This window comes from Lynx canadensis, chromosome D3, assembly GCF_007474595.2.
Source record: "Lynx canadensis isolate LIC74 chromosome D3, mLynCan4.pri.v2, whole genome shotgun sequence".
Classification (NCBI taxonomy): Eukaryota; Metazoa; Chordata; class Mammalia; order Carnivora; family Felidae; genus Lynx; species Lynx canadensis.
In genome coordinates, this window is record NC_044314.2 from 69,388,812 (window position 1) to 69,412,540 (window position 23,729).

The 23,729-nt window shown below is 43.1% G+C and overlaps 1 protein-coding gene across 2 annotated transcripts in view; it reads right to left on the bottom strand.

Annotated features, from left to right (window-relative positions):
* PITPNB (phosphatidylinositol transfer protein beta) overlaps positions 1 to 23,729 on the bottom strand; it is a 64,690-nt gene that overhangs the window by 31,087 nt on the left and 9,874 nt on the right. For both annotated transcript variants that reach the window (XM_030335976.1, XM_030335977.1), the window contains exons 4-7: positions 14,105 to 14,196; positions 13,454 to 13,461; positions 12,873 to 12,947; positions 11,186 to 11,269 (exon numbers count right to left, since the gene is read on the bottom strand). In XM_030335976.1, the coding sequence (XP_030191836.1) occupies positions 11,186 to 11,269; positions 12,873 to 12,947; positions 13,454 to 13,461; positions 14,105 to 14,196 (259 nt within the window). The remainder of the gene's footprint in view (positions 1 to 11,185; positions 11,270 to 12,872; positions 12,948 to 13,453; positions 13,462 to 14,104; positions 14,197 to 23,729) is intronic.

Sequence of the window (23,729 nt, forward strand, 5' to 3'; positions counted from 1 at the left end):
CAAGCATTGCTTAAGGTGTGACCAAAACTTACATGCCTAAATAAACAAACCAAGTTTCATCAGCTTTCCAAGGCTGATATTCAGGAAAAAGTATCTTTAAAAAACAAAAAAACGGCAGTAACTAAACACAATATACACTCGTGGTTTAAAACAATTAAAAAGGGTCATTGTTCAGGGTGCCTGGGTGGCTCAGTTGGTTAAGCATCTGACTCTTGATTTTGGCTCAGGTCATGGTCTCACGGTTTGTGGCACTGAGCCCCACACTGGGCTCTGCACTGGCAGCATGGAGCCTGCTCGGGATTCTATCTGTCCTGCTCTCTGCCCTCCCCGCTCCGCTCTCTAAAAAAATAAACTTACAAGTGTCAGAATGTTACACACTCAAGGGAACGGTGCATTCAAAGTAAAAAGAGCTAAATGCATGGAAAAGCAAGTCTTAAATATTCATTTTTCAAAGGCAAATGGGATTCAGAAAATCAGGTACTGCTTAGCACATTTCTACTCTCAACTAAAACTGCCTACCAAAACATACCAAATAAATGCATCATAAACAAAGAACAAATGGCCAAGGCCAGAAAGAACAAGCAAAAAGCCCAAACTTGTTTCTTTGAACATCACAATCCTTAAAGGGATTACCATGAATTTCCACAAACGGCTTAAGGGAGCAGTTTAGAAGAGCCCAACAATTCCATTATCATCTTTTGGTGTACAACTAAAATGGGCCAGAACTCTTCTTTTAGTAAAGTACAAAACTCCAAACCTCTAGGCTCTAGTCAGCCTTCGAACTCGGACTTTGGCTACAGCCTGGAGCCCAGCACTGGTCTGTATCAGTTGTGTGGGTGGGGGTGGGGTGGGGGTGGGGTGGGGGGAGGGGGGCGTCCTTTGGCACAGGGGCACTTAGCACCACCACACTCACTACACAAGCAACCAACTCCAAGTCACTTAGGAACACTTTAATGTGTTTGCTGATTAAGAATCTTGCACTCCCTTCAGACAGATACAATTTCTCTTTATCTGGAAAAATATTTACCATACCAACACAGAGCAAACAGTGAGTTCCAAAAGATGTTAGCTAAGTGCACATAAGAGAAAACGTATGGTGCTCTCTGTAAGCACCCACACCAAAAGACATCTTAGGGGCTCCAATCCTTTTTTGTTCTCTTGCACAGATGCAAATTTCCAAATATCCCAGCATCTAGCAGTTGCGGGAGGAGGTGACCAAGGCCACTAATGAAACTGCTATTTTGGGGAACCAGGGGAGATGGAAAGAACGGGTGGTTGATTGTTTGTTTTAAATAAATTAAGCATGCTCTTAACATATTGCAAAGGAAGGAACATCATATGGTGAGAAGATGCTCTAGAAAGACAAAAATAAGCCAGCAGCCCCACTTTTAAGTCCTGATTCCTCTTTCCAGTGCTTATGTGGCTCAGGGAAGTTACAGCACTTCCTCCTGGGCTCAAACTCCTTAACAGTGAAAATAAAGGCTGGGGTGAATGTTTTGGACCATGACCCTCAAAGAGTGCCCACTGTGCAATCTTCACTCTGTATCGTGTATACTTGAGCATGTCCCAAGTGTGAGCATGTACAGAAATCTCCTGGAGAGCTACGTGGAGCCCAGAGTGCTACCTGGACACTGACTGGGGAGGAAGCTAAAAATCTGCATTTGTAACAAGCTGTCCCTGGACAGACCAAGCTTGAAAGGAAAGAGACTTAAGCGTTTTGGCTGGAGTCCTAGCTAAGGCACTGAGAGGCAGGCTTGGGAGTTAGTTACAAGGCTCCCCAGAAGGCCTCAGAAGCCCTGAAAAGAACCTCTTTGCTTCCAATGGTCAGAGAACTGGACCTGTGAGCAGATCCAGCCCACAACTGGGACTCCCACAAGTACAGACCTGCCCCCCTAGCCACGGTGGGGGGGGGGGGGTCTTCTCCAAAGGAAAACAAACAAGGGGGGTGAGGCCGAATGGGCTGGATTCCAGGAACTTCCAGGAAGGGTGAGCTGGACTGGCAGCCCACGCCCTCACCTGGGAGTGTCAGGGTCCCCTGGAGTGTGGAGGACCCCACTGTGACAAGGGAGTGGAGCCACGTGTTACTCCAGGCGCTAGGCTGGAAAAGCTGCTGGGGAGAAGGGTTCTACTGCCAAGAGGTGGCCCAGAGGGCAGTCCAGACTTGAGCAGTGTGTGGGGACCCAAGGCCCAGAGCTCAGGATGTCCAGTTCTGTCGGGCAGGCATCAGGGCTGCAGAGCAGCTTCAAGTCACGCCCTCCCCACCGCCCCCCAGGGGGGCATCTGCAAATGACAGGGACTGGGAGAAAAGGCGGAGAGTTGGGGTAAATCCGACGGGGCAACTACACTCACAGGCAGGTCGGGATGAAGGGACTGAGGGTAATGAGTAACAAGAGGTTAAAAGGAAGGTCAGAAAGAACAAAAGAAAGAAGAGGCATGAAATCTGAGCTTTCGTTTAGGAGCACAAGCCTACTGGGTCACTCACATTCAAAGGGGCTCCTTCAAGCTCTCTAGGGAAGTCCCCGAGAAGAACCCCGAACCCCATCAGTCGGAGCACACCCTCCACATCCTTTCTGTGACCCAGACACAACCTGGTGTGGTGAAACACCACTACAGTCACAAAACTGGGCACGTCTTGGTTTTGAAATGCCTCATCTGGGAAAAATCTTTCACCACAAGTGGATACACTCCAACATGCTGAAATAGGAGGGAAAAAAAACTCATTCCCTCTTTATATGAGCTGCATTTTAACAGGGAATAGATCTGTACTTTTATACTACGTCTTCCAAACAATGCTTTCCTACAAGTATTCGCTTATTACTGACACTTAAAAAACAGATGTTCAACTAAGTCATTTTGAGACCTGTGAGCCTTAAAATCCTGATTTAAACACTACTTCTACTTAAATCAATTCTTGGAAATAACAATAAAGTCACAGCATATACTACAGAGGAAGCAGATACTACAGAGGAAGACTGATACAGTCCTTTCTGGTTACACATAAATACCTAAAAATGTGGTTCCAATTTCTTTCTGTTTTTTAAACCGTGCTCATTTTCTTTCAAATTACTTCCAAAAACGAAGGTCTCTCTGATGTTAATCGTGTGTACACTTCGGCTTACACTTTAAAGGGTCTTCCTCTCCTGGGAAGTGACTTTTGTATACAAATCATGAAAAGCTACTTAGACAAAGTGCTGGAGATGATTAAAAGGGGCCAGATTCACATTTATACCTTAAAAAAAAAAAAAAAAAAGCAGAAGCAGATGTCAACTGACTCATTTGTATATATTTTGGAAATGAGTTGAAGATATGCATATGCATTTCATCAGGACGTTTAAAGAAATCTCAACTTTTTTTTATTGTGGTTCTGTATCAACAACAACTGTAAAAATTTAAAAAAACATATATATATTCTGGTATCTTCCGTATGCTAGAGAAAACCTTGATTCATTACAATGTGATCTAACTAAAACATTTTTCAATCTGACAGAAAGGTATTTGCTCATTCAGAAATGAATTTTTAGAACCAAGAGCATATCACCTACTTCATCACCTAAGATTAGTAAAGAAGGAACTAAAGCAGCATTTTGTTCATTCAATATTTGAATGATAAAAACATCAATTCCTCCAAACTGTCTTCTCCCCCTTCTTTTTTTTAGACAACACAAAGGAAAAAAATCTGCAAATTCTTTTTGATTCACCAAGCCTTTATTAAAAGTTCACTCAGTATCATGCACTGAGCATCTTGCTGGAAAGAAAGAGATGATGTCGTACCTCATCATCTCCTGGAAACACAGAGACGATCAGGTACAACAGAGTCTGGGCCCCCAAAGGGTACCCACTTTACTGTGGAAAAGAGGAAGGCTTTTCAGGAGCCATGCCAAGGTTAGATCTGAAATGGAAGAGGGGCTGGGACGGTGTGGGGATGGAGGAGGGGAGGGGGCTCAGGGATGTGTTCTCCTGGAATGGCTTGCCAAGCAGAAGGTAGCTTCGTTCCTAAGGGATGGAACACCTTAATACTTCACTACAATGCCTCTTTCCCCCAAAACAGGAAACCAGTTTTGAATAGTGGCCAAAGGAAACGGGGAGGGGGGAGAGGAGACGTTTATGCAGACATCCCAGAATCCTTAGCTTGTTTCATTAGGCAATCATGTATCTTCTAGGAAGCTACAAAGAATGGTGGCTATAGTAACAGTCCTATACAGACTTTCCATAAGTAATCAGCAAAAAAAAGTGGATAAACCATATATTTATATATATATATATGTGTGTGTGTGTGTGTGTGTGTATATATATATATGCAAATTACTGTGACCTTGGGTCAAATTCTTGTTCCTAGAGTTATTGTGACAATGTCACTCTTCAAACATGTAAATTATGTCAAAGGATCCACTCAAATATTTAGTTACTCTGTGGGTCTTATCACATCCTTTCTGTGTACAGTGAGGTACAGTTCATAAGCACAAGCAAAAAACAGCAAAGTCTACAACAAGAGTGATATATGAGCTGTCTGACACCAGCAACCCAGCAGAGTTGATCCTTAAAGTAATCAACAGTCACTCTGAATTAAACTGTCCAGGGCTGTATTTGTGTTAAATCCCCCTGCAGTGACAGAAACCCTCCACCAGGTGGAGTTAACAGTCAAGATTCACTTGCAAATTCTTGGGTTGGGTTTTTTTTTTTTTTTAAATAAAGCTGATTTTATTTACTTTTGAGAGAGCGTGCAGAAGCATGCATGCGTGAGTGAGGAGGGGCAGAGAGAAGAGAGAGAATCCTAAGCAGGCTCCACACCAGCAGCACAGAGCCTAACATGGAGCTCAATCCCACAAACTGAGATCATGACCTGAGCAGAAATCCAGTCAAACGCTTAACCGACTGAGCCACCCAGGCACCCCCCAAATTCTTGGGTTTCCTGAACTCCCAACTATTTCACATTACTCCTGATTGGGGAGGAGACCTGGCTATTAATCCTCTCAAAATTACTAATTAACTGCTTTTATTTCTTTTAAAGCATGTTAATAGGCAGGAAAGAAATTCAGTCATTCAAGAAGTTTTTAGAAAAACTAGCTCATTCAAGAAAAACCAGAGTTCATTACCAACCAGATGAAAATCATGGATTCAGTCAGACTGAGACCAAAACCTCCAGGGGTTAAGGTGCCACAGCCTGAACTCTTGAGAGATCACCACACCCTCACAAGGTCTCCCTACTAAAAATCCACATTGTTGGTCCATAGTTACTAAACTCTCAATTCTAGTGTTCACTTTAATCCTTGAAGAGCGAGGTTTAGGTACTAAAAATTGACCGATGGCATGGCAGACGTGTCCCAAGAGGACTCCCACAACGAGTCACACTCCTGTACAAGCTCCTCCCCCGAGCACTGGTGGAACCCACGACATGCTTCTCACCAGCAGACTACGTATGTGTGGCACAGGGCTGGCACTCCTTCGATGAGGTTGCCTTCCCTGGCCACCAAATTTGTGAGGCGTCGTGCAGCAACAGAAAACCGATACACTAAGCAAGAAGACGTCCCCCAACAGTTCGCTGCACACATGTCCGACAGACCTCGACTCTTCCACCCCGTTCCCCAGCCATCTGGCTCCCTCACCACCGTTCATGAAGGAATCACTACCGCCTTTCACTTTCTTCCCGACTGTCTCATACACGAGCAAGTACATGCATACAGATCTATTTTTCTCCCTTTTACGCTCTTACAAATGGAAGCATCCTATACGTACTCTTTTTTATCTTTCTCCCACATTACCTTGTGAAGGATTCCTGATCAGTACAAATAGAGCTCACTCCCTCTTAATGATCAAACTGAACTCCACTATACAGGTGACCCATAAGGTTCTTAGTCCCTGTTGATGGAGAAACATTTAGACATCAGACTGTTTCCAGTCATACGTTTATACCTTTGTCACTTCATACTGAGTAGGATCAATTCCTAGAAATGGAATTCTGCTGGGTCAAAGGGCGTGTACATTTGTAATTCCGCAAAACAGGTTGTGCCGATTTACACACCCAGGGGCAATGTAAGTGGGTGCCTGTTTCTTCTCCCTCCTTGCCAACCCAGGTGTCAAGTTAACATCAAACTGATTTTATACAATGTCTTGACTCACAAAGATTAGTTTCATCATCATTCTCAAGCTCATCGGGTTCACTCAACAAATGCTGATGAAGTCCTCACTCTGAAAAGGGGATGAGTTTGAGAACATGGAGACCAAGATACATCAATGAAACGAGTAAAAGCAGAAGGGTAGAGGATTCCAACGTGAATGAAACCCCCTGGAAGAAATGCTGTCTGACCCTCAGGACACACAGGCCTCAGACAGAGAGGAAGGAGTACCGGAAGGCAGGACAGAACAAATAGCGGGGAAACGAAGCCAGCAGCTTGACGAGTGACAAAGCAGGGCCTTAGCTCTGAAACGGAAGACTGGAAAATCGGTGGAAAGAACTCTGGATTAAGAGTCAGAATTTCCATTGCTGGCAGTGGCTAAACGATCTTGGGAAAAGACTCGTTTACCTGGGCTTCAGTTTCCTGACTTGTAAAACAGGGTGGTTAGCCCCGAAATCAAACTTTCTGTGGCTGCAGAACTGTGTGTTCAAAGTCCATTTTATGGTGAAGACTAATGTCAGACAGGCAGGACTATGCTGGGAGAGGGGGACAGAGGGAACTCCTCAGCCCCATGTTCTAGTCACTCCATCCTGACAGCCGGAGAAACTGGTGAGCTCCAAGAAATTCTTAGGATTACACAAAACACGGTCTGAAAGCAACGAGGCCGAGGTAGCTCAGGTCCCCTTCGACTCTAAAAACTATTCCAACTTTCCCCTCAGTGTCGGATAACGCACCTGCATCTCCACTTGCCTACAATGCCTTCATTCACTGACTACCTAACATAGCTCAGGCACTGTTCAAGGAGCTGGGAAGACGACAGTTAAGAGTAAAAAAGACGCTTCCCTCCATGGTGCAATCTCTACTTAGGGAGAAGAGAAAAACAAACAAACTTACAATGTCAAGAGTAATGAGGGTAAGAGAGAAAAATGTAACGAGGGTGGGAGTAGACTATTCCACCCATCAAATTGTACTTTTCCTCATGTTACGCCTCCTCCATTCGGTCTTCCCAGATTTTTGTCCTCACACACTGTTCTTCTCTCTGAAATCCTGCAGCACTTTGGACCATGCATAAGGCTCTGCCGTTTGTTCACCGTTTCACTGCACTGGGCTGGTCTCAGTCAGATTGCAAGCCTCTGGGAGGTTCTGTACCACCCTGGATAGCTACTGCAGGGCCAGTCCAGCAGCACAGAGCAGGCACTCAGTACCTGCGGACTGCTAAGACAACGCTGTCATTTGAGAACTGCAAATGTGTACTTTTCCCAACACCATGGACCAGAATTTTCAAGGAACATGAAAGAGCAGAATCAAATGAACCAATCAAAACAGAAAACCAAAGTGGATCTGGTTAAGAAGTAAAGATGGCCAGGTGGTCCAGATGTTTGCATTAGACGCTAATCCTAGGACAAACATTAACTATTCATGGCCAAATAGATGGGGTGGAAGCTGAAGGGAGGGTGTCAGGGTGAATGTCTGTGCCTGAAGTGTGGAAAGAAGAAGATGAGTGGAAGAAAAGGGTGGACCCAGAGCCCCTGCCCCACTACGTCTCTTCCCTACCTCCTTGCTGGGTTGGGCACCGGCCCCACAATTCACCCCCCACCCACCAGGGCTTCACGCACCCCTGGGTTTACAACTGCTCAGAGTATCCTCACCTCCCAGCACAGAGTTCTGTTCTCCCCTTTCACAGCAGTAAATGTGTATGTCAGGGTTCCTTTTGTTACATCAAAAGGTCTGAGCATCCCTACATGGTATCAGCTGTATTTTTAGTATTCACAACTGACAAAATACATAAACAACTACTGTGACACAATGTCCACAGCAGCACTAGTTACAAGAGCCACAAGGTGGAAACAACCCAATGTCCATGCACATATGAGCACATAAACAGACTGGATTGTTATCGGCCATAAAAAGAAATGAAGTATGGCACACCCTACAACGAGGATGAAAACACACCGAAGTAACAGAAGCCAGACACAGAAGGTCATGTACTGTTATGAAGTCCACTTCTATGAATTATCCAGCAGAGGTAAATCCATGAAAACAGAAAACAGATTAGTGGTAGCCAACGGCTGGGGAGAAGGCAGAGAAGGGAGTGACCGTCGATGGGTGCAGGGCGTCCTTTCGGAGTGATGAAGACGTTCTGAAACTGGGTGATGGCGATGGTGAGAATACACTTGTACAAAATGCCACCGAACTGTCCATTTTAAAGTGGTTAAAATGGTAAATGTTATGTGTGCTTCAACCCAAAAGTACTGTGAATTCAGTAAACTTTAAAATAAATTTCTATCTCACTAATCTCTAAAATGTAACTTGGAAAACAGGAGCTACGAACACTGAGTAATAAAACCACATATACATATTTATTTACTCCCCAACAATGCTTGGTTTGAACACAGGTCTCAGAACTCCTGCACAACTGTGGACAATAATGGCGAACATTTATTAAACTAGGTGGTGCTCTAAGTGCTCACATTTAACGCTGTGAGATAATCAGGCAGAGAGAGAGAGTACGCAACCCATCCGAGATTGAATAGCCAGCAGGTGGCAGAACCTCAAAATTTGAATCTGAAGCCAATCTAGTTTCAGAATGTATGTTTTTAGTCACGGCTCCATGGACTCACGATACAGACTCTTCTCATTTGGGCCCAATCCAGCTCTTTCCCTACGGATCCATCCTAAACAACATTGCACACAGGGAAGCACCCGCTCAGCCTTAGCGCAGCAGCTATCTCAAGTGCTGTTGTCATGTGTCCTCGGGGCCAACAGTGCCTTTTCTCTCCTCGCTGAAGGCTGGCCTGGGGTCGAAGGCATGAGACCAAGGGCCTCCGGGTTCTTGCACAATCAGCCTTCACTGCTCTTCCCACTTGCATTCATGCCTGCAAACACTGAGCACCCATTTTAGCCTGAGAACAAGAACAAAGAACCGCTCTTATGACGCCAGCAAGACCAAAGGTGTCTTGTATTCTGCAGGAGAACAACCTGGAATGCAAACCCATGAACCACAAGATCCGATCATTTTGTCTGGCCAGCACAACTTTTCCAAACACCAACAATACCACCTGAATGCCTTCCCTGGGGCACCCGTACGGCTGCTCAGCATGATCTGGTGATCTGTCGGTGCAGGCATGTAGGTCAGCCTGCCCCCACCCACTAACCGACTCACGCACTGCTCACTCCCAAACACTGTCCTCCTACCACCATTCTTTCACACTCAGTGAATCGTGGCTGGAAAAGACACAGAGGGAAAAAAAGGCAAAACAGACACCTGAAAATTGTTTTTAAAACAGAAAATACATTCACTTCTGAGGATTAAAAAAAAAAAATCCTATATAATTTCAAAGGTGGAATTCTCCTTAGAACTGAAAATAACTTCAAATCATAGCACAACTAAAATTTAAGAAGTTCTATGACAAGGGTCCCTCATTAGTGCTTACATTTCTATTAAGGGAGGATATTCTAACAAAACAGGATCCAGTCTAGCAGGTCACTATTGGCAGTCTCGACCCCAGTGATTGCATAGAAAAGGTGGGAGACCTCTGTTTTAGAAGGGTTACTTTTAAGTTGCAACAGCAAAACCAGACATTTAGTGTTGGGGTTTGTTTGTTTGTTTTTTAAGCTTATTTATTTTGATAGAGCATGAGCAGGGAAGCGCAGAGGGAGAGGGAGAGGGAGAGAATCCCAAGCAGGCTCCACGCTGTCAGCACGGAGCCCGATGCAGGGCTCAATGCCACCAACAGTGAGATCACGACCTGAGCCAAAACCAAGAGTCAGACACTTAACCGACTGAGCCATCCAGGCACTTGTTGAGGTTATTTCTGTTCAACTTACAACGCTGCTCAGGTTCAGACAACAAGCACTGAAAATGAAACGGAAAGGCCATGAAATAAAAATCTAACTGAATACACTGGGCTTTCCTGTGACAGAAAGAAGGGATGCCTGCCACTCTTGTTTCAAAGCTTCTGCTCTCTGGACTAGCAGGAAAAGGGTCACTAGTTATCTTAACTTATAAAAAGTCCACAACTGTGCCCTGCAAAACCAAGCAGCACCCAGCACACTCCAAGATAAGAACTGAGTTAATTTTCAGGGGCGCCTGGGTGGCGCAGTCGGTTAAGCGTCCGACTTCAGCCAGGTCACGATCTCGCGGTCCGTGAGTTCGAGCCCCGCGTCGGGCTCTGGGCTGATGGCTCAGAGCCTGGAGCCTGTTTCTGATTCTGTGTCTCCCTCTCTCTCTGACCCTCCCCCGTTCGTGCTCTGTCTCTCTCTGTCCCAAAAATAAATAAACGTTGAAAAAAAAAAAATTAAAAAAAAAAAAAGAACTGAGTTAATTTTCACAAGCTGCAGCAGAGTAATACAAGGGTCTTACTTTGGGAGAATGCAGGTCTTCACCTTTGGGGGCGGGGGGTGTTTTTATTAAGTCAAAAGCCTAAAGTACAAATATTTACATCTAGTAAAAATCAAGATTAGGAAGCTGTACAACTGTTAAGCTTTCTTAACCACACTTTAAAAGTATAAGGGACCCGCATTATTTATAGAAGTTCAAGGGAGAATTCTTTTGTAAAATAATGTTAGTCCCTTTCCCCCCCAATGAAAACAAACCTCTATATATCTCAGGTATACCAGCATTTCTCAAAGGGATCATTTGTGTAAAGGTGAAATCCACACAAAAGACAACCTTCTCTCCTACTCGCTGGTCTTTTTGTTGTACGGACCGACACCTGACCTCCAGACTCATTTCAGTGTAGAAATGCAGGCCGTAAGGGGCGCCTGGGTGGCGCAGTCGGTTAAGCGTCCGACTTCAGCCAGGTCACGATCTCGCGGTCCGGGAGTTCGAGCCCCGCGTCGGGCTCTGGGCTGATGGCTCAGAGCCTGGAGCCTGTTTCCGATTCTGTGTCTCCCTCTCTCTCTGCCCCTCCCCCGTTCATGCTCTGTCTCTGTCCCAAAAATAAATAAAAACGTTGAAAAAAAATTAAAAAAAAAAAAAGAAATGCAGGCCGTAAAAGGAAGAGTGAAGATCATTTTTCGATTTAAGAGGCAGCAGGTTACAATGTCACGGAGGACTATGCAGTACTTACTGCTGGTTCAACTTGACTTCGATCTGCAATATCTATGTGGACAATTTCAACAGTTTTCCACGTGTTCGGATCTAAACCGTGTACCTAAAAATGACAAAGATAAATGAGACACAACAAACTGTAGACTATTCTTACTAGACAAAACCACTACAGTTATATATATAATCTTTATCTGAGCCTTTTGGAGCACAATATGAAGAATAAAAGAAACCCAAATTCCTACCTCACTAAATTAGTTGTCTGAAGTCTTAAGGGATCTACAAATCTTTTACCCCCTGTAGCCCTAAAAAATAAGTGTGGGGAAGGGGGAGGTGTGAGGATGCTGCCGATGAACAGAAACCCATCACCATTACTTCCTGGTAGTCCTTAGACATGAGCCATATAACCAAATGTACCGAACCTATGTTTAACCCAACGATACACAACAATGTTCTTGCAAGCCTTGAGTCCTAGACAAACATAAGGTGACATATTAGACTGCAAGAAGCTGCACTGTGTGGTTTAAAACCTATCCTGAATCTGATTATCCTAAAGCTTTCCAGTTTCAGTAGGATCATCAATTCCTCCATTCCTTGTGTTGATTAATCATTTATTTCTGAAACTCCCTCTATGAACCAATTAAGAACGGTTTAAAAACTGCCACAGATACACCCATTTGAGAGCTGGAAAAGGTACATGAACTCATACACTGACTACAGCATACCAAATCTTCTCATTAAACTCGAAATTTTAGAATCACTATGAAAAAAACAACAGGAAATGTCAAATGATCTTCAGGAAGAACTCAAATCAAACACAAGTCATAATTCAAAAGTTCTATTAATTGGCACCAATCACATAAAAGCAGAATCTACCATAACATGAACTTTCTCTCCTATAACAGCGCAGCACAAGGCTGGACAGTAGTTCTCAAACTGGAGCGTACACCACAACACAGAGGACGCTGGACCCCTCCAACCGGGGATTTTAGTTCAATAGGTATGGGATGGAGGCTGAGAAGGTGCACTTCTGACAAGCTCCCAGATGCTGCTCCTGGTCCAGAGGCCACACTTTGGACAGCCGCTGGGCCAAGGGCATCAATCTATACCAGACGCCTCCCCAAATTCTTTGACAAGCCTCATCAAAAGTTAATGATTACATTGAGTCCTAAATAATGATTTTCTTGAAATTTATTTTAGGGATAAATGTGCACCAACTTGTAAAAACCAGAAGCTTGTCAACATTTTTATAAAATATTGAAAGCTGCTCTTCCCTCTTGCCTTTTGGCCATTTCTCTGACATCAACCCAGCCCCAGCCAAGTGGAACAGAGGTGAAAATTAAAGCAGTCAAGTTTGCTTTGTAGAGTAGCTCTGGCAAACATAGAGATGAAAAGGTGAAAAAAACCTGAAATTAATGGCTAAAATCGGTTTGGGGATGATCTGTGAATTTTATCTCTGCTCTCCCTGTCCCAGATAAAAAACGGCAACCTTACCAGTCCACTCTCGCACCAAAGCAAGGGGGCTGACAGGGAAAGCCCGTCTGTCGCTGGCTGCTTGCCTGCCTCACCGCAATCGAACGCACCCTGGTGTGTCCAGGTAGGTCTAAGGTAGATCACCCTGGTGACAAATGGTCTGTCCATGACAAAATGGACTACGGTATTCCCATTTCCAGGGGCTTCTGCACTGAAAGCCCAGAGTTGAAACTTACATTTTCTAATGTTCCCAAGTCTGGTTTGTGCCATGTTTCAATTTTAATGAAGAAATCATCTTTCATATATTCATTCTGTAGAAAACACAACAGCAAAATAACAGTGATCTTTCACCGGTTCTTTGGGGCTTTTGTCTGCGGGAGCCTTCCCCAGCGTAAGCATCTGCGCTTTGACTCTCTAAGACTGATCCTCAAGTGGCAAAGAATCACTAGCTACCTATTTTTATAGACTCACCAGGCAAACCAAACACTGCATGCTTTTAAATAATTCAAACAACTCTACTTGTCATGCAGCATACAGGGCTAATATTAAAGAAGCTGAGAGGTTTGGTGAGCAAATACGGCATTCAAAGGAAGTAGCAGAAGCAAAATAAAGTCAACGGGGAGAGTTTGAGACAAGGCTGGAAAAAAAACCCATTAACTGGGAACATGCGGGAGAGTGTGGGCTGGTGGAAAGAGCACAGAGGAGCCATGCAGCGTTGGACAGTTTTAATTTAAAAAGTAAGCAATGACTGAAAATAAACTATGTAAAGCAAAATTTAAAGATGCAGAGTATGTGACACAAAAATAGTTTTACTCACCGTTACAACTGAGTCATAATGGGCAGGTAGGCAATAAAAGGGGAAAAATTTGAGAATATTAATCAAAGTCAAAACAATGTGTCATATTACTTAATATCACGCAGATTAAACTACCTGAAAACACAGAACAATTAGTAGTTCATGTCTGCAAAGTTTCTACACGAGTGACACTACAGGATACCTTAGGTTATGAAATTAATAATATAATTTTAAAACAATGGTAAAAGGAATAAGGTCACAAAAGCAATACATCACTTTAAGGCTAATTTAGCAAACAACAGGAAACTGTTTCAGAAGTCTGCTATATTCCTCCCCTATTATGTGGCAAGATGAGTACAATACTATTGAAACTACACAGAAAGACATTTTTGAGTGCGGATGACCTTTAAGGTCTCACCCCTGGAGCCAGTGCCATCAGCAAGGACCTCCAGGAGGCTGTCAGCAGGGAATGAATCAATGCCCCTCACAAAGGTCTCAGGAGAGGAACCCAGTGCAATCTCTCCCCTGCCACAGCACCTGCCGTGACTCCCCAAGAACCCCACAGAGGGCTTTCTCAGGTGTCACCCTTCTCAAAGGCCTCGATACTGGGAGTCCCTCTCCCCCTCAGCAGTGGGGCGGAGGGGTAGAACGGCTGCCATGGACCAGGCTTACTTGTTCTACAGTAGGGGTATGCGTTCCAGGCTTTCTCGTGAAATACCAAGGAGCCCTCTGGAGCAATCATCCTCACGAATGCAGGAACTTTGCTATGAGGAGAGAAATAGTGAATGTATTTTCAGTACTACCATTCCTTCTTTGTTGGCATCCACAGGGCTAGTTCAAGGAGTACCATCGTCAACAGTGATTACGTTCTGAGTTTCATAATCCATGTTCCAAGACTGTTATCAACAGTTTTATTTTCAATCCCAAAGTAACTAAGTGGAAAATTAATGTAAAACCAACAAAATGATTAGGAACATTTAACTGTATGCAGGATTTAAGGGGGGAGAAAAGAAACAAGTTTGTGCTGGGCTTCTGCTCTACTCCCTGATATGAAATCCAAAAGTTAACTGAGGCTATTCAACCTGTATATAATACAGCACAGAAGTTCTCTTACGTGGTTTAGATAGACCACACTCACTGTGGAACACAGAACAGCCCCCAGAATATTGGAGTGTCTCTGAATAAAAGCTTTCAAGTACATTGTACAGAATAAACCTAAAGAAAAATGACAATGTGAAGGACCCATGTAGAAATGTGATAGTAAAACATATCGAGTACAGGGGCGCTTGGATGGCTTAGTCAGGTAGGTGTCCAACTTCAGTTCAGGTCATGATCTCACAGCTGGTGAGTCTGAGCCTCGCACTGGGCTTGCTGCTGTCAGTGCAGTCTGCTTTTGATCTCTGCCCCTCCCCTGCTCATACCCTCCCTCTCTCAAAAACAAAATGAAAAACATCTAAAGCATATCAAATATGAAATTTTATATGTCTGGAAGATGAATGTTATTTGCTGCCTCAAGTATAGCTGGAAGAAGGTTAAGTACATAATACAGGAGTTTGTGCCAATTCATAGGACAGTCAGCAAAGATCCCAACAGTAAGTGGGCAAAAGACACGCAGGGACACATTACAAATAAAAAACACAACTGGCTAACCAACAAATGGGAAAATCAGTCTTTCCAGTCCTCAAAGAAATGTACATGAAATGACCACTTTTTTATTTTTCATTTTATTTATTTTGAGAGATAGGGGGTGGAGGGAGCACAAGCAGGGGAGGGGCAGAAAGAGAGGGAGAGAGAGAATCCCAAGCAGGCTCTGCACTGTCAGCATAGAGCCTGATGCGGGGCTTGAACTCACAAACCATGAGATCATGACCTGAGCTGAAATCAAGATTCCAGACACTTAACCAAGACTGAGCCATCCAGACACCCTTGAAATGACCACTCTTAATGGCTCAAGCCTACCGTAAAGAAGGCAGTTTTATGGGCACAGGCTTTTTATCCAGATCGGATTCAAATCCCAACATCACCACTTAGTGTCCGTGGGACAATGGACACATTACTTGGCTCTCTGAACTTGCTCATGAGTTGAACAGAGTCCCTATTACCTAACTTTGCAGGGTTATTGGGAGGATTCAATCAGATAACAACTGTAATGTGTTCAGCACATTGCATAGTACAGTGAGAGCCCAATTAACAGGACGTACTGCTTTTTAATTATCAGTTGACCTGGAGCTGAGTACTTTCAACGTGCCTTTCTTTTCTTATATCCAATAGCGCTGTGAGGTACACGTTAATTTATTATTTCATATAACCAGCATTTAAGTGGCTAATTGCAGGTCAAAACTATATCCTCCAACTTGAAGTCCTATACACTCTCTTCTGTATCCAAGTTGCTTCTCTGAGAACTTTCAAACACAACTTGATTTCCTAAAGTAAGAGAAAGAACAAACTAGGGAAACTTGGGCCCCAGAGAGGACTTCTGTCTCCTAAGAATCAGCAGTTGACCAGAGAACCCCCCCCCCCACACACACACCTGTTGAATTTGGGAAGCTAAGCAAGGTAAATGAAAGGAACCCCACCAGCCAGAGAGCCATGCAGTGACAGAAGAGGTGGACAGCCCTTCCACTGTCTCCTCAGTACATAAGAATGTGCATATGACTTGGAGCTTCCCCTCCTGTGGTACATTAAACCACTGGAAAAGAAAGGCTGAAGCACCATTACATACAACATTAGAGCAAGATTCCAAAGGCATAAAGAGATTTACCTGTGCCTTTACATCCCGAAAAGATAGTAATAAAGAGGAACTAATTCTTTGAGCACTCATTCTTTCCAAATCTTGGGAAGACTCATGTAAAGGGGCATGACTTCATAAAAATAAAGCTAAGAAACCAAAAATACTTTCACCTTAAAAGTCAACAAGTCCATATTACTTCTTTCATTGCTGAAGAACTGGAACCAAAATCCCTTCAACTGTGGGAGAGGTCCATTCGGGGTATAATGTAACACATATGGGTGATTTTCTAAACACAGCTACCAGATTACCTATCCATCTGAGTATGACAAAAAGATCTATCACGGATTCATTTGGTCAACTTGCTCAGAAACATATTTTAACAATCCTATTTAGGGGCGCCTGGGTGGCGCAGTCGGTTAAGCGTCCGACTTCAGCCAGGTCACGATCTCGCGGTCCGTGAGTTCGAGCCCCGCGTCGGGCTCTGGGCTGATGGCCCAGAGCCTGGAGCCTGTTTCCGGTTCTGTGTCTCCCTCTCTCTCTGCCCCTCCCCCATTCGGGCTCTGTCTCTCTCTGTCCCAAAAATAAATAAACGTTGAAAAAAAAAACAAAAAACAAAAAACAATCCTATTTATCCCTATAGTGCCCAAAAGTCTAAAAACTTTAAACATTCATCCAAAGTTCTAAAACTTGCTGACCCAAACAGAAGAAAATCGGTAGTCACTAAAGGCCAGCAAGAACCAAATCTATAAGAAGGTTTTGACATTTCTTCATTTTCCTCCCGAATGCCTATTACCTTATTTCCAGGATACTTTTCCACGATACCAATTCTAACAACAGATTTTGTTCTGACTTGGTTAAGAATGACCAAACCTTTGAGCCAGTTGTTTCAAACTGGCTGGCTTTTTACATTTAATACTAACAAACATCTTTCCTCAGTGAATCGAAATTATGGACTAAACAGAGAAAACACATAAACAGGGTAAGTAAATTTCAATTCTGCTTTAAGGGAGAAAAATCTTCACTGGTGGCAACTTTGAAATTTTCCTAACAAGGTGGTTCAAGCGTACCATTTATATGTAATTGGCTTTTCTACCTCACTTATCAACCTACCTAGCAAGTAATTTGTTTTGGAAGCTCAGGGTCTCACAAAAGGGACATATATTTACTGAATTACCAAGATGCAGGTAGGCCTTAAACAAATTAACAAGGACATTCCTCCTCTTGTTTTCCCAACTATCATGAAATGTTCTCTTGTGATAAACCAACATTCATGACAGTGCTTAACTCAAGATAGACACCTCTAGATTCAGCTGTTTAAGAGTCAGGCATAGAGGTGCCTGGGTAGCTCAGTCAGTTGAGCATCTGACTTCGGCTCAGGTCATGATCTCAAGGCTCGTGGGTTTGAGCCCCACATCAGGCTTTGTGCTGACAGTGCAGAGCCTATTTCAAATTCTCTGTCTCCCTCTCTCTCTGCCCCTCCTGCACGTGCACACACACGTTCTCTCTCTAAAATAAACATTAAAAAAAAAAATTAAGGCAAAAAATAACGTCCAAGAGCACAAAAGGTTGTCATACATAGCCCTTTCCCCACCCCAATTCTAAATGCACACGAAGGATATCTAACTTCAGGGAAAAATTCAACCAAAATGTGTCATCAATTGTGTTGACAACACTAAGAGACGATTGTGGAGACAACTGTGGAGACAATACTAAGATCTGACGTCACTATAACAATGGCTGCGAGCCTATTAAGTGGTTAAGACAATTCTGTCATAGTGGTATGGGAAAACAAAGGGCTTATGTGGTTTAAAAGATATGTAATAAATGACCATAATGTATACTGAACTCCTGATCTAGGAGCATAGTTTTTTTAAAAAATCTTGTTCCTGAGATATGTAATACCTTGGCAAATCATTTCAAACTGCACTTTTCCCATCAAAGTTTTATACCTACTTATAAACAAAATGAGCAAAACTGTTCATTTATATTTTTCCATCCTCCATCCTACATCCTACTGTGGATAAACACCAAAATGTAGAAAAAACCTTATGAAAAAATCTGAAGACCATATTAATCTGTCACAAATAAAATAATCTTTCATTTTATAATCAACTGAAACATACCTTAAATACATTGGGCACCTCACTCATTCATTCATTCACTCAAGTATTTACTGTCCATTGTATCAGGGGCTATGTAAATAACAGTACACAAACAATTCCTACCCTGGGCTCACCTTCCAGGGAAAGCAGCAGGAAACAGAGCAGTATATAACCAAAGGCAGTGAAATACCTCTCCCGAAGTGCAGTAAAGGAACAGAGAACTGGACAAGTATGTACTGGGGTAAGGGTGCTCAAGGCCTCCCTGAGGAAGTGACACTACAACGGTGATCTGAGGGTGAGGAGGGCCAGCACATGAAGAGACAGGCCCCAGAGTCCCATCAAATAGCAAAAGCCGTGGCCTACTTGGGTCCCTCTGAGGCCTCTGGCATGGCTAGCCTATAGTATAGGAGGAGAGGGACGGACACAAAAGGATGATGGTGAGGTGAGCAGAGGGCAGACAGATCACACTGAGGCCCATTTTATAGACTAAAAGCATTGGGTTTTATTCTCTGTATGATGAGAAGCTACTGAAGGCTTAAAGAAGGAGAATGAGAAAACCAGATTTAAATTTTCAGAACTTAAAACTTTGTCACTTTAGTAGAGTCACGTTAGTACATGAAAATTAACTGGAGTGGGCAAGAGTGGCAAAAATTAACTCAAAACGGATTAAAGATCTACACATAAGAGCTAAAGCTATAAAATTCTTATTAGAAAACGTAGATGGGAAATCTTTGGGACCCTGGGTTGGACGATGGTTTCTTAAGTATGACACCAAATAACAACAAAAGAAAAAAATAAGTAAACTGGCCCTTTTCAAAATTATCAATTTCTTATGCTTCAAAGGATACTATCAAGAAAGTGGGAAGAAAACTCACAGAATGGGGGAGAAAAAACTGCACATCATATACCTGATGGAGCTAGTTTCTATAATATATAAAGAAACTTACAACAAAATAGACAATTAGAAAACAGGTAAAATATTTTAACAGATATTTCTCCAAAGAAAATCTACAAATTACTAGTAAGCACAGAAAAGATGCTCAACATCCTTAATCAGCAGAGATATGCAAATCAAGACCTTGAAACACCACCTCACACCCATTAAGATGGCTATTACCAAAACAAAACCTGAAAATAACAAATATCATCAAAGATACGGAGACAAGGGAACCTTCACTCACTGTTGGTGGGAATGTAAAATGGTGCAGTGGCTTTGGAAACAGTCTGATAGTTTTTCAAAAAGTGAGGAGTGAACATATGACCCAACAATTTCAACTGTAGGAGAGTGCACGCATGCATGTATATACACACCCTAAAAACATATGGCTACACAGAAACTTGTACCCAAGTGTTCACAACAGCATTTTTTTTTTCAATGTTTATTTATTTTTGGGACAGAGAGAGACAGAGCATGAACGGGGGAGGGGCAGAGAGAGAGGGAGACACAGAACCGGAAACAGGCTCCAGGCTCTGAGCCATCAGCCCAGAGCCCGACGCGGGGCTCGAACTCACGGACCGCGAGATCGTGACCTGGCTGAAGTCGGACGCTTAACCGACTGCGCCACCCAGGCGCCCCAGAACAGCATTTTTTATAAGAGCCAAAAGAATGGGTAGCAAGAGATCAGTCTGGAAGCAACTGGAAAAGTTCAAGAGTAAACAGACAATGATAACTTGCATTAACGTGGTGGGGATGGAGATGGAAAAAATGGGTAGATTTAATGGGGAAAATTTACAAAATGAGTTAAAATCCTGATTTGTGGGAAGGAGTAAAATCACCAGACACAAATTGGCTAACTTTCAGGAGGTAGAACAAGGCTTTAAAGTTTTGAAGAAATATAGGGGCACCTGGGTGGCTCAGTCGGTTGAGCAACCGACTTTGGTTCAGGTCATGATCTCACAGTTTGTGAGTTCGAGCCCCGCGTGTTGGGCTCTGTGCTGACAGCTCAGAGCCTGGAGCCTGCTTTGGATTCTGTGTCTCCCTCTCTCTGCCCCTCCCCCACTCATGCTCTGTCTGTGTCTCAGAAATAAATAAACATTAAAAAAAATTTTTTTTTAAATAATGAATAAAATAAAGTTTTGAAGAAATATCAAAAAGAGAGAGGGAAGGAAGTGTTTTTCACATAACAAAAGACAACAGCCATAAGAAACGTTAACATACAATGAGGAAATAATACACAACAGAAGTTATTCCTGATAATCTTCTGGAACAGGATCATTCTTGATTTAGAAGTGTGAAAACTGTGCAGGGGCGCCTGGGTGGCTCAGTCAGTTAAGCGTCCAATTTTAGCTCAAGTCATGATCTCACAGTTAGTTCACTGGTTCAAGCCCTGCACTGGCCTCTGTGCTGACAGCTCAGAGCCTGGAGCATGCTTCAGATTCTGTGTCTCCCTCTCTCTCTACACCTCCCCCAATCATGCGTGCACTCTCTCTCTCTCTCTCTCTCTCATTCTCAAAAGTAAACATTAAAAAAAAATTTTTTTAAGTGCAAGCTGTGCAAAATTTAAGACTCAGAACTATATACAAAGAAAAAATTTTGTGTTGCTGTCTAATTCTGGACTCAAGAATGAATTACTATATTTGCCTGATATTTATCAATCTCATACTTATTCAAAGATGCTCTCTGATGTGAATCATCTCATATAATCGATCTTTGTATTCTCAGGTGACTTTAAACTTCTCATTTTTAAACATGAACATAACTTTAGTTCCTGGCAAATGACTCTTTTGCCTACAAAAATGAGGTCTTTACTGGAACCACATGAAATTTTAAAATGATGTTCAATTAAACCTCTGCTGTTCCAATCTTTGGGGAATAAGATCATTCAGGAGTTGGCACAACTTTAAGAATTCTGCATCATCCAGGACTGACTGGAGATGGTGAAGACATAATGCTTACTATGAAGAATAAAAGAGTAAAGCTGATCTTCCCCAAGAAGGGAGAGAAAAACACAAAAGGACTGGTCAGTGTGTTCCTTCCTACAAAGTCTCAGGAGAGCTGCAAGTTTTTCTCTGAAATAACCATCTCAAAAGTTGCAACACACTTCCTTGCCTTGCTTCAAAATTCTTTGCCCAATAAAGTCTTTTCTCCCTCCCCACCGTCCACTGTTAAGTGTATATTAAACATCATAAGGAAACATACTCAAAACTTTTATGGTAAATGGGGTACAAGACAAATACGTACACATGAAACACATGGTCGGGTGTCAAAATGAGTAGATGTGACAAAAAGTAATGGGAAGAATAAAAGTAGTCAAGGGATGTCTCCGCAAAGGACAGCGCTGACTATGTGTGGGAAACTGAGGTTATGGGCAAGCCCGTATCACAAGAAAAGAACCTAACCAGCTGAACATGGCACTTCTGAAGGACAATGAAGAGACGGGCTTACTTAGATCCAATAGTCTGCACTCTGGACAGTTGTAACGGTTGAGAGGCATGGAGAAGTACACCTTGTTAAGCTTAACTTTATTCTGAAAGAAGGCTTGAGACTTTAAAGAGTTACAAGAACACGGGATATGGTGAAACCCATCGTCTTGGAAGAATTTCTCAGTCAACTCCTTTGGTGTTCACTTCAGAAAATGGAAAATATTCTAACCGTCCCACAGAACTCAGCAGTAGAGCAAAGTGGTTAAAAGGGTAAGTTCTGGAATCACAATGCCTGCCTGGGTTCATGGCCTGTCTCTGCTACCAACAGTAGTGACGCAGGGGCCAGTTACTTACACTTTTCTGGACTTTCATTTCCTCACTAGAAAAGGCTGCTACGGGGAATCAATGAAGTCCCACCTAGAATACTTACAGTGACCAGCGCACAGTAAGAATACAGTAAGTAAGAAGATCTAGTAAGAATACTAGATCTTCTGCTTACAATTACCATGGGCAACTATTTACTGTAAGTTTTCAAAGGACATGGAAAGAATCTCATTATCCTGTAAAAAGATTATTATTTGAGATTCAAGGAAAGAAAAGTCCCCTGCAATGGTCACTAAATTATGGGTTTTTTAATACCTTGCCAAGACTGTTTCTCAATCTTCTGGTTAAGATGAAGTGTACATATCTTACCAAGAAGTGTCTTGCTGAAATGGGAAAGCATACTGGCCAGGGAATCCAGAAACATTGATTCCACTGGGTAAAGCAAACCTCAAATTTCAAGTATCTCAAACGTAAAATAAGGTGTTGGCGGCCCTGGGCAACAAATTTCGCCAGCCAGGTTTGCAATTCTAGTGATGCTATAAAGTGAGAGTGCACATAGCACTAGAGATTACCCAATGGAGCAAATGCCAAAAAGGGGAACAGGGATTACTGGACACAACTTCCTCAGGGAAGGAACCCTAAAACTCTCTAGGAACTGTGGATAGGTCTTCAGCATGTTAAACCTGCAGGATGCCCGCACAGGATACACAAGTCTGACAGGCTATGCCGCCAGCCCTGTGTCGTGACTGCCTTCTTTCCTATGGCCCAGCGAAGGCCCTGGCACTTACTGCTAAATGATTCTTTGCCTTTCCATAAAATAATTATCCTGGGGCTACTGTGCCATCGGCATGACACTGACGACTCTGAGTGTGGACATCTGACTGCCTTGCCCTGGACCATTCTCTCCCCTGGACTACAGCAAAATCGGTTCTGGTTTTGTCTTTATTCCCAGACAGGTTTTCAGTGGTTCTTCACCACTGCCAGAGAGGCTATTACCTGCCACGCAGACCGAGACCCATTAGTGCCACCCTCTTTCCTTTTCCTTTCCTGTTTCAGGTCTCTCCATGCTGCTGTCCACAGCTGCTATGTTTGTGCGACAAAATCAGCCTTCTATGGGCATCAGATAGCCCTTACCATCCAATCAGACCCCCTTCCTCCCTTCTCACAGGACACCTGTGCTCTTGAGGTCCTGAGCACTTGTTGTCCAGGACTTGGGACTGCCTACTTGTGACCAAAAGACCACGGGATCAGAATCCAGAAAATCCAGGTCTCAGTCACCATTCTGCCATCTACTAGCTGTGTGACTTTGGGTAAACACGCACTTCAGTGTCCTCTGATGTACAACACGTATATCGCTTATTTTTCAGGACTGCCGTAAGAAGTAAATGAATACGTGACAGGGTAAAACCAAAGGGCACTGTGGAATGATTTTAGCTCTTTCTAGGAATGAAGAAGCCATAAGTTCACTGGGAGGCTGGCCTCCGGAGAGCCGGTTTTCCTTTATTTAATCTATTAAAAGCCTGAGAGAAGTTCTGAAAGTCACCCCCAAATAAGCTCTTCAGAATATTAACAACTCTTGCACTACCCGTATTTATATGGCCCTCTTCAACTCAAAAGATTTCCTATTTATGGCTGGAATGTCATCTGAATCAGATGTTTCAAAACAGTTATCATTTTTTCCCTAATTAAACAATATAGAAGAGCAAAACAAATTTTTTAAAATCACCCATAATCCCACCACCAAGAGAAAAACATTCTTAACATTTTAATGAATCTC